Consider the following 12,145-nt stretch of genomic DNA (forward strand, 5'->3'; position numbering starts at 1 on the left):
CATCATCCCCCGCCACCTGCAGCTCGCCATCCGCAACGACGAGGAGCTCAACAAGCTGCTGGGCAAGGTGACGATCGCGCAGGGCGGCGTGCTGCCCAACATCCAGGCCGTGCTGCTGCCCAAGAAGACCGACAGCCACAAGGCCAAAGCCAAGTAAAGTTCTCCAGATCAAATAACCCAAAGGCTCTTTTCAGAGCCACCCACATCTTCCTAGAAAGAGCAGGAACGCTTGACCCTACAAATACATGCTATTTGACATATCTGAAAATTTTAAATGTCAAAAGAAGCTTTCTGAAGCATAAACTTTCTGTGTATTTTTAACTTGCTGATCAGTGTAGTTCCCTGCAGTTTTCTTTCTCTAAGACATCAATGTTCTTATGTAAATGTGCCTCCGTTTCCCTTTTTGGGGAAAAAAAAAAATAAAAGGTATCTACTGCGATTGAAATCGGTCACCGCAGCATGGTTTGAGAGATGCGAACTAGGCAAGGGTGTACTCTCTGCTTGCCTCCCCATGGATTCAGTGGGTGGGAAGCACCATTAAGCTCGGTGGTGGTAGTATGGGGCGGGGACGGGGCCGTCCTTGCCAATCCGATTGGAATGCGCAGTTTTCAAACCAGAGAGGGATTGGGCCCCCTCCTCTCCCAGTGAGCCTCTGCTGTCCCTGCGTTGGGGTGGAAAGGTGTCCGGGTGCCTTATGCGTAGTGGTTGCTGTAATTTTCTGCCTTCTGAGGTTGTTTTGTTTTTTCTTGTTTGCAATTTGGGGCTATCAGGGGATAGCAAGAAAATGGTAAGTACTTCACTGGGATGCTGTCCAGGACAGTTTCCAAAGGGCAGCGCCAGGTATTCTATTTAAGTGATAGATAATGATGGTGACTATCATAATGGAGTTAAAGCAAAATAGACTGGAGTGTGAGTGCAGATAGAAGTACTACGGAAGCTCACACATACACAGGAAAGGGGGTCATCATGTACCAGTCTAGACTTGAACTGTTTCAATTCTTTCTCTTTCATCCTGGTGGTGTTCAAAAGTGCTCTTGGCGTTTTTCTGCAGAAGTTTCCTTTACTAATACGGTACAGACTCCTGGGTACTGCCTCTTTCGGCTTGGCCGAGCTCCTCGGTACCACCTTTTTGGATTTCGTAGCCTTAGTTGCCTTTTGGGGCCCTTGGCTGCTACGACTGCCTTGGCCTGCTTGACTGCGGGAGCCTCTTGTGTTCCAAAGAGGGGGACACGGCCCCGATGACGCGGGAGTCGCGGGCTCTGAAGTCGCCGCATTTGGCTTGAGGATCCCGAGGTGTTGGGGGCACATAAATCAAGATACTACGCGAGAGATCGGTGTTTGCAGGGAGGAGCCTGTCCGCCATTGGTGCCTCGGGGAGTCCGCCCTGCTGGGGCACAGCGACAGCTCTTGTCCCCTCTGTTTCCTCTGAACACGTTAATTTTATTTCTTTTTTTTTTTTTTTTTTTTGTTCTGCTGTAAAGAACACCGCTTCTCACCTTTGTTAGGCAGATGTAGGTAAAAGAGGCTTTTACTTCTTTTTTATTCAGTAACGTTTATTCCGGAAGAAAAAGCCTGCCCGAAGGGGAAGCAGGAATGCAACGCGGGGAGCTGGGAGACTCAGAATGAGGCTTTCTCAGAGCTGGGGAGGATGTTTCCTTTGTTCTTTAAAACCATCCTTGAGAACTAAAAAAGGAAAACTCCGCAGTTGTTTGTTTCTGCTGTTGTTTGGTTGGTTGGGGTTTTTTTTCAGGATTCTGTCTCAGGAGGCAGAGAAATGAGCCACTGTGCCATTGTGTTAATGGAAAATGTTTTTCAAGCAGAGAGAGATAACGGAGGAGTGCCCAGCTGAAGTCTTGCTTGGAAACAAGAAGAGAAAGGCGAGACTGCTATCAAACGGTACAAGACTTTTGCACAATTTTCAGGTTGGTTTGGGATTTTTTTTTTGATTGGTTGTTGTTTTTGTGTGTGTGTGTGTTTGGTTTTTTGATTGTTATTTTATCTTTTTATTTTCCGAAATAGATAGAGGACTTTTTTTTTTTTTTTAATCATCTCTGTCTTACTGAAAGAAATTGCATTAGGTATTAATCACCTACTATTCAGAGCTGGACTTTGAAACAACATTAACTGCAGGACTTTATTAGTAACTATGCTGAAATTTGAGGCTAGAATTAGGTTTAAAACACTTAAGGATTTTTTTGTTTGTTTGTTTAATAATCTCAAATTTTCTGTATTTAGTATATTTGGCAAAATAGCCTTCTATTGGTGTATATTTAGTATGGGAGGAAGAGATTACGTGAGTCTAAAGCAGGGAATTGATTTGTACAAGGTTCTGATTGGACCATTTGAAAATCCTGAAACAGAGGCCTCCCGAGTTTCATTTTTGCTCTTGAAGACACAGTGTGAGGAGGGAGCATTTCTTTTCAAGAACAATGCTCATACTTTCTTCTTAAACACTTCAGTATATCTGTTCCGCTTCTCTTGGAAACTGGAAAAGAGGTGGCTGGATTTGTTTTGTTTTGTTGTTTGTTTTTTCCCTCTGATTTTTGAAAAATCATTTGGGATTTTTCAAATCAAAATATTTTTCAAAACAAATTTTTCAAAAACAAATATTCTAACAGTTTTCAAATAAGATATAAGCAGATTGGAATCTAGTCTAAAGTGTTTGTATTGTTTTTCTATTATGTTCCTCATTAAAAACTAGTTAAGCTCAGTATTGTCATTCATGAAGTTCACCATTTCCTTCTCAGAACTTTCCAGACATGCTTCCCCCTTGAGATGGTAACCAGCATCTAGCTATAACTAGATGCATATAACTAGCTCGGTTTCCTTATACAGAAATTTATAAACAATGTTCTCTCTATCCCACCAATAGGATTTTCATGATGGGTTTAAGTATGTTTCTATTAGTAGAGGAAAACTGATAAGTTCTGTATACTAAATCCTTTTTCCTCAGCTAAATTACACCTGGAATGTTTTCCTATGATTACTGGGTATACCTGTTTCTCCTGACCAGTCATTCATATTTAATGTAGAAAGGCAACTTGTTCTTCTACTTCAGGTGACTGCGCTTGTTATAAATGAACACGTTCTGTGTGCATACCATAGTTAAAGAATAGGGTTGTATATATTGAAATAGAAGAGAGAAATGTACTATATCACCTGTTTGCTTATGTGACAGATGAGAGTTAAAAGTGTTTTCTTGAAAACCACAATATTTTATTTCATTGCAGATGCAAAATTTCCCTTACCAAATTTCATTTCAACTATTAAGCCGATCTAAATTCTCAAAAAGGGAAAATACTTTAGATTTAAGAACAGTGCATCACAGATGCTGGTGGTCACAAAATAAGTGTTTAATGACATACATGACACTAATTTACTTTTGAATTTTAAGTCCACACAAAATATATCCTTGCTTTAAAGTACTAACTGTAGCACAGGTAGTGCAACCTGTCAGATGACTTGCTCCCATGAATATTATTCACCCTGTAGTTACTAAAAAAAACCTCTATTTTTTAAAGGACTAAAACATAATATGCAAGACAATATTAAAAAAAAAAAAAGAAAAATAAACTACACTCAGTTGCAGAAACATTCCCAAGTATGCTGAGAAACAAGTTTTAAAAAAGTAAAGTAACAGAAGAACATTCATTTTTAGGCTTTTTCATAGTCACAATACAGTGTGAGAAAAAGTCCTTAGATATTCTTTTCCTTCAAAAAGTCTTATTCACGTTGTTTTGGTTTGGGTTTTGCTGGTTTTGTTTTGTTTGTTTGTTTGTATTTGAAAAAGACTGTCTATGCTTAATTTTTCTCTAGTGACCTGATTGAGGACAGAATTGAAATATTATTCAAGCTCCTTTGGTAGTAAAAGTCTTAGAGAAAACTGTGATTTTATTTTTTTTTCTCATGAGAATTTGCTTTAGGCTAGCAAATTTATCAACAATATAGACAAGCTAAAGTATTTACATAGGCCAACAAACATGAATGGAATTAATTGCTTGGTACCAATGCTATCCCCATGATTCTATAGGCTCCTCCTTGGAAAGCTTATTTGAACATTTACATCACATACTCTATGCAAAGGTTCGACTTTTATAGGTATTTTATTAAATTACTCCCAAATTCCTTCACTCAAATTTTTAGTTTCTTTAGTACCTTTTGCAAACCTACATAGCACACCAAAATACAATAAAGTAGGAATATCCTACAAATCTGGTGTAATGTTATAGAAACCGTTTGAATAATACCATGAGTAGTTTATTTTTCATGAACACTGAAAACAGACCTGCTTAGAGACCAAATGAACTTTTTAAAGAAAAGGTTACTGTGTGTTTCTCTCAAATATATAGTGCAGGATCGATTTAGATTTTGGTAAACATGAAAGAAATCCACTGGTCTCCATTCACACTATTTTGGAGGTATTCCCGATGCTCAGGAAGTTTGTCTGGAAACCAATTGCACTACAGCTGTGGAAATGCAGCAGAAAACTGCATTTGTCTGCAGGTAACAATAAATACTCTGCGTGTATCTAATAATAACAGAAAAACAGATTGCAGTAAACCCTAGCTAAGTCCTCCTGTGTCTTTGCATCTTCTGAGATCCTTATCGTTACCATGGCAAGCTGAGTCAAGGGGAGGGCTGATCTCTTCGGGGCATTCCGGTTCAGCTCTGGTGCCCAGCAGGGAAGTGGGGAGGGGTGCCCAGTCAGGACCCGCCTGGGCTGCAGCAATTTCTGACCAATCCTGCCCTGGAAGCAGCTTACCTCCCTCTTCCACCTCCTCCTTCTTCTTTTCCTCTCGATCTCCCTCTGGTTACCTTCTCTGCCACCGCTTCCTGCCCCCTTCGCCTGTCCCTTTCTGAGTCATTTTCATTTTGTTAATCTGCAGACAAGGAAGATGAATCTGCTGGATGACACCACAATGAGGTGATAAGCCCCTCGCTCTGGCTGTTGTTAAAACCAGCCTGCGTTTTGAATTCTTCTGGTTTCTTCTATCAACTGCCAGTTTGTATTTTTTGACTGCCATTTATTTATACTGTGGCTGCTGCCCAGGCTAAGGGGAAAAAAACCCAACCAACCAAACAAAAGCAAAAAAACCCCACCACAAAACCAAAACAAGGAACAGTCGGGATGTTCCAGCTTGCTCTAACAGAAAATGTTATTTTGATTCTGCAGGCTTCACAGCTGAGAGATGGATCATCCTATATGATAAAATACTTCTATAAGGAGCCCATGGTCATTAAATCCTTTCCCCCCCCTTGTCCTTTCTGTCCTAGAAAACTTGATGTATGGGTGCATGGTACAGAAACAACCCTACCATACTAACTAGGCTGATGCAAACAAACCTTTTTTCCTCTCCAGATATCATGTCTATATACCACATCTTTGAGAGTTTCATTGTTTCAGGTCTCTGCACTCCGCATACAAATGATACTGCTCTTCACTTGTAGGGAGGGATTTCAAACAGAAACCAAATCCTCTTCCTAAAGACATTGCAGCTTTTTCCTGTCATGGAATTCCTCTGTTGCTTTCCCAACTAGTTTCTAAGAGAACCAGCCCAAACCAGGATGCTAGCAATTTGGAAGCCCTGAAAAAAAAAGTAGTTAAGCACTTGAATAGGATTTTTTTTTTAGGGGAAGTTATTTTGCTGTTATTTGGTTGGGTTGGGTTTTTTGGAGGTGGGGAAGAGAGGAAGAGTCAGATTTTTGTTTGGTGCTTTTATGGGGGGGATTTCTTTGCTTGGTTTTTTTATGTTATAGAAAAAGACCAAAATCAATCCTCAGGACATGCATGTAATTAAATGGACCAGTTTGTGAACTATTTACCACAGGCATTAGCAAGTGCTTTGCTTGTACAAGCAGCTGTGTAGTCTAGAATTGATTTCTATAAAGGAGAGGGATGGCACCAATCTCATCTTTCTACACATCCTCTTTTTTCTTTGATTTGGAAAATGCCTATAGAGAAAAGGAGTCCATTTACTTAAGGAAACTGCCTATGAAATTTAGCATTTCTGGTTTCAGTAACCTTTTGGTTTATAACTAATTTTATAATTAGATTAGACCTCACTAAATGTTATAGATTTAACCACTGACCTTACAGATAGTAAAAATAAGCAAGAACATCTTCAACCAGTAGTGGTCTCTATTCTGAAAGTGTCCTAATATTCTTAGTAAAGAAGCCATTTTAGACCTTAAATCATCTTTATCACTTTTCTCAGAAATTTCTTTACCACTTGCATTTATTTGTTTATTTATGGGCCAGAAATGTGTACGCTACTCAGGGTGCAACTATTTCACACAAATGCTACAATGGTACTAGGATACAATATCCTGTTTTACTGTCCCTTCCTCTTCTAGTGATTCTTGACATTCAAGTTATTTTCACTGAAGTACTTCTGAGCATTGAACATGTTTGTTTTAGTTATTTATTTGTTGTTTTCAGATGTGGGAAGAATTTTTTATTAGGATCAAACTGGAGGGTGCAGTAAAAGTGGAAGATTGTGGTGAGACAGCTTTGAAGACTGAGTTAAGGATCAGGCACAGGGGAAGCACAAGCAGTAAAATTGAAAACTGTGGTTAAATAAAAGTGAATAAATGAGAAGACTGAAATTTATTGTTATTTAATGACATCTAAAACACCTAAAGATGGAGCGCTTGAGATGTTTATGCTGTAGAGGTCATGGCAAGTTCATATCAGTTGCATATCAGGAAAATAAAGATTTTTTGTTCCTCACCAAAAGGATGGTTGGATTTGCCATCATCCATTATGATCCAGAAGTCCAAGTCCGTATGTCTTTATGGGTGGTGAGGTTCTAATTAGTTGCTAATCTTGTGTGTGTGCAGACTGCTAACTGCTGAAGGACCTTGTAGCCAGAAGAAGTTCATACAGAATAGCAGCAGCACTGGATAGTACTAGCAAGATCAGTAATTACTATACATGCAGAAATTATAAAGGTGAAAAAAATATTACCTTGTAAATAACTTTCTAACTTTCTTTCTCCTATGTGTTGTTGTTTTGGTTTTGGGCTTTTTTTTTTTTTTTTTTGTTTGGTTTGGGTTTTATTTCAGACCAAATTGTCCCTTGTCCATTTCTGTGAATTTGGGGATAACCAGCAAGAGTTATTGAGGGTTTCTGCATAAACACATCAATGCATGAAAAGATAACATTTCAAAGCATCAGTAGTTAAAAAGTATATGTATGATTTTGATGTGGTTTTTGAAGCCCTGTCAGAGATGGACACACTGTGACTGGATGGGGGCTACCACGATCCATGCTGATTTCCGGCTTCCACCTAGAGAAGTACTAGCTCTGGCCTTCAGCACACAGTTGTAAGTAGAGCCTGGAAGCAGATGCACACCCAAGAAGAAATCCTGCTGTTCCCTGAGGCAATCAGACCCATGGGGAGCAGCCACTCCAAGTGCCAGGTGCATCAGATTAGTCCAGGTGAGTGAGAATGAAAACTAGGACTGAGCTGACCAAGCCTCAGTCTGGCAGCAATTTAGGGGCACGTTGGGGTGTGAAATGTGTGATTCTCCTTCATATTGTGGGTCTAACAACCAGTCCTACTGATGGGCCTGTCTTCAGTATCCTGGAAGGTGGCCTGTGCAGAGACTGACAGCTCAGAGTCTCCCTGTAAGTAGGGTGCACCAAGCTTTAATTTTACTTATGTTGTAATTAACGGATTTGTCATGCAACTTTCAAAAATATTTGTTTTCCTCCATGAAATTAGACAAATTCTAGCAATATTTAGTCATGTTGATTGTCACTCTAGGCAAAAATCCATCTCTATTTTTAGCTGAACTTGTGCATTTCATGTGATAATGCTCTGGGAACACTTCTATTTCCCTAGGAAGATGATGCAAAAAAAGATGATTGCTTTCTCTCACAAGTGTCTCACCTAAATGAAGTAGCACATTTATTACAGGCTTTTGCTTTAGGAGGTGAAGCAAATCTGTATCTCCAGTTTTCAATATATCTATCAAGATACTTTTAGCTAATTTAAAAAACATACCACAGAGGCTTAAATTTTGAAACTCACACTATTTCAACAGCCTATTCAAAGGGATGGTTGTCTTTTGGGAAGGATAAGAGTGTTAGAAGGAATGTCAGGATGAGAGATTGAAAGCTGATGCAGAAGGGAATAGGAGTGCTAAAATCTCCTGACACTCCTAGAGTGGGCAAAGGAGTAGAGTCTCTCACTCATTCCTGCCATCACTCAACCTGTTCCTTCACTCAAAATGTGCCATGACTGCCTTCCCACATCATGGGAGACAGCTCTGGGCTCTTCCAATTCATGCTGCCTGATCAGGAAAACATTTTGCTCTTCTCGTACTGTTTTGATTAATAGGGACAGCTCATTGTAAAAATAATAATAAAAAAAATTATTATTAATTTGTAGTCCATATACTCACTTCTTGCTTTTGAGTAACAAAACAATCCATGCAGATGAACCACCAGGAGTAAAGGATGAACCCTGTCCATAAAATATGAGACTGGCAATAAAATAAAAGATGTCATATTAGGAAATGAAGTGTTACTCCAGAATTGAGTGAATTTGAATTGCTTAGAACTCCTCCTTTCTTTTCCATAACCTTGAAAGGTTCAAGTTCCTGTAAACAGGTTTTTTGCTTTTCCTTCAGGTTTAATTTTGTTTCTTTTTCAGGAATGTCCTAATACTTCAATAACACACACACTGTTACTTTGTACCTACAGCTGCCAGTGAAAAGCTTAGACAGATACTAGACACACACATTATGCTAAAATAGAACCAAGAAAATTAAACTGCCTGGTGTGGAAAAGATAAATTTGGGTAAGCATTACTTGACTTGAACAGTCATGAAATATAGAATATTTCCTCAAATAACACAAACACACTGTAATGCACCAATCTAGTCTACGTACCTGTACATTGTTGTCATATCTACAAGGATTCTGTGTAATACTGGTCATAATAAAAATTCATTCATTAAATAATCTGTGGGGTTTTTTTCTTTGAAATTAAACTATTGCTTAGGTTAAGAACAAATTACATTAATATCTGTTTTGGTTCTTCTCCTGAATTGTCACTCTTAAAATGTAATGGACCCTGGATAAGGATAAAAAATTAATTACTTAAAGAAGTCTAATATAGAGATGATCAAGAAAATATGATGCAGAAGTAAGCAAAGGTTAAATTTAATAGAAAAAAATATTAACTGCCACACAAAGAGATATAGGGAAATAAAAAACATCAAGAAATGAATGGTAAAAAAGATTGCAACTTTTTGGCAAAGTGTCAATCAACAGTGGGCACGGGAGGTGAACAGGGCAGCTTGCAAGGCTCCCTGATCCCACTGATGAGGGAGTGAGCGAGCGACTGCATGGTGCTTGGTTGCTGGCAGGGGTTAAGCCACAACATTACCATAAACGAGGGGGGGGCTTTATCTGTCCTAATAGCATCATTAAGGTTGATATCAGAAGATAAATATGTCCTTGTTATAGCTGTAGAACTAAATCATGTGATATTAATAGATATAAATTGAGATAAACACTACAAAGATGGCCATCTACATATGGAAATACTTATCAAAATGGTGGCTAAGCATAACCTGAATTAAATAACATACATACCAAAAGGCCTACAAAGAGAGAAAAATAAATCCTAAAGTCCCTGTCTTGTAACATCCATTCCTCTCACACCTCCTGAGAAAGAGAACTTTCAAGGAAAAATGATGAAAAATTACAAACAAGAACAACAAAAAAAGTGATGGCTAAAATGGAAAAGTATGTGAAATTATCAAGCTAAACCTTTTCACATTTAAGAAGCATTATACAGTAATGAGCATCCATTTGAAACAGGGAAAAGATGGGAACGATGAAACAAAATAAGAAATAGCTGACCAATTTTAGTGAGTTGACCCTGGCTGGATGCCAGGTACCCACTAAAGCCACTCTGTCACTCTCCCTCTGTAACTGGACAGAGGAGAAAAAAAACCAAACAACTAAGGATTAATGAGTTAGGAGGTCAGTGACATTACCTCCATGGGCAAAACAAGACTCAAAGTGGGGATAGTACTTATATTTATCACTAGCAGGATAAGAGCCAAAGAGTGAGAAATAAAAGTCTTAAAAACACCTTCCCCCCACCCCTCCTTCCTTCCGTGTTCTCCCTCTTCCACCCCAGTGGTGCAGGGGGATGAGGAATGGGGGTTATGGTCAGTTGTTGTTTCTGCTGCTACTCAGGGAGAGGAGTCATTCCCCTGCTCCCATGGGGTCCCTTCCACGGGAGACAGTCCTTGATGGACCTCTCCAGCGTGAGTCCATCCCACAGGCAGCAGTTCTCCCCAAACTGCTGTTCCGTGGGTCACTCCTCCATGGGGTGCAGTCCTTCACAAATGAGCTGGACCAACATGGGTCCACAAGTCCTAACTGGGAAAAACCTGCTCTAGCGTGGGCTTCCCTCTCCATGGACTGCAGGTCCCTGGCAGGACCCTGCTCCATCTTGGGCCTCTCACAAGGTCACAGCCTCCTTTGGATATCCACTGCTCCAGCATGGATATCCATGGGCTGCAGGTGGGTCTCTGCATCCCGATGGTCCTTCATGGGCTGCAGGGGCACAGCTGCTTCACCATGGTCTGCACCACGGGCTGCAGGGGCCACAGCTCCCGTGCCTGGAGCAGCTCTGCACTCTGCCCCTCCTTCTGCACTGACCTTTGTGTCTACATTGTTGTTCCCATGTTCTCACTCCGCTCTTCCCTGGCTGAAATTTTTTCCATCTTCTGTTCTTAAATATGTTATCACAGAGGCATTACTTTCACTCCTAATTGGCTCAGCCTAGGCCAGTGGCAGGAAGTCCATCCTGGAGCCAGCTGGCATTGGATCTGTGGGACAGGGAAATCTTCTAGCAGCTTCTAACAGAAGACACCCCTGTAGCTCCCCCCCTGCTACCAAAACCCAGCCACAGAAACCCACTACACCGATGAAAAAAACACAAAAAATGTGCATTGTACACAGGTATAACTTACCAGGGAAAAACTCCTGCCAAGAAAGACATGGTAAGTAGCAACTGTATGGAATAGCATTTATTTGATGATCCTTCAAGAACAAGGTGAAAATACCTCAAACATACATTCATGGTAAATTTAAATAATAATTCAGACAGAAAAAGTAGAACTGTGTGTGCGCATGAAAGGTCTGGAAGCTTTCAGGACTCACTGCACCTGAACGGACTCGTAGAGCCAATAGGCACCCCAGCACAAATCAACAGCTCCAGAACACGTATTGTTCAAAAAATAGTATCATGTGAAGAAACAGCAGAAGTTTTTTATTATGTTTCAACAAAGTAAGACCATGAGAATAATCAAACACATGCTGCATCTTTAAAAACACATGGAGCAATGTAATTTTTCATCGGTCCATCAGCAAGAGACACAAATTAACTCCTTCATCAGACCTGACTCTCACAGGCAAAATAACACCCTGTTATCCTTAAGTCGGAGACAAAGTGCACGCACAAGACTTTCCTTCCTGCAGAAAGAAGTGAATGTGTCGCCCTCACGGGGACAAAAAAAAAAAAAGCACCTTACTACCTCTTCTGAGCTCGCGGTAGAAAAGGGTGGATTTCCTGTGGTACCGGACCCACCGCGCCGGCCCCTCTCGGCTGCCCGGCCGGGCCCCTTGTTGGGGCTCAGCGCCGGCGGAGCGCGGGGGGAACGCGGCAGGGGCGGGTTGGGCCCCCGGGGGCGGGGCCGAGCCTGCAGCGCGCGCGGCGCCTTTGCCCCCTATGAGAGCGGTGGCGCGAACGTCCCGCCCCGGCCCTGCCCCGCCGAAGTCCTCAACCAGGTCGGACCGACGGCAATATACAGGCGCTGGGGTCCCTTTTCCCGTTACACTCTTTGCGGCTGAACGGGGGACACCATGTCTGGCAGAGGCAAAGGCGGGAAGGGGCTCGGCAAGGGCGGTGCCAAGCGCCACCGCAAGGTGCTGCGCGACAACATCCAGGGCATCACCAAGCCGGCCATCCGCCGCCTGGCTCGGCGCGGCGGCGTCAAGCGCATCTCGGGGCTCATCTACGAGGAGACGCGCGGCGTGCTGAAGGTGTTCCTGGAGAACGTGATCCGCGACGCCGTCACCTACACCGAGCACGCCAAGAGGAAGACGGTGACGGCC

General features: G+C 41.5%; 1 protein-coding gene and 1 long non-coding RNA gene across 2 annotated transcripts; both read left to right on the forward strand.

Moving 5' to 3' along the window:
- Positions 1-1,239: 1,239 nt before the first annotated feature.
- Positions 1,240-9,006, forward strand: LOC108492233. The gene is made up of 3 exons (XR_001873047.1): positions 1,240-1,515; positions 1,821-1,922; positions 7,220-9,006. It is a non-coding gene; the product is annotated as an uncharacterized LOC108492233 (long non-coding RNA).
- Positions 9,007-11,847: 2,841 nt separating this feature from the next.
- LOC108492207 (histone H4) lies at positions 11,848-12,145 on the forward strand (the record flags this gene model as incomplete). Its single annotated transcript, XM_017804260.1, has 1 exon — positions 11,848-12,145. A coding segment is annotated over exon 1 (252 nt), but the record flags the coding sequence as incomplete, so codon positions are not given.

The sequence above is a fragment of the Lepidothrix coronata genome, unplaced genomic scaffold, assembly GCF_001604755.1.
Source record: "Lepidothrix coronata isolate B3197 unplaced genomic scaffold, Lepidothrix_coronata-1.0 Scaffold9, whole genome shotgun sequence".
NCBI lineage: Eukaryota > Metazoa > Chordata > Aves > Passeriformes > Pipridae > Lepidothrix > Lepidothrix coronata.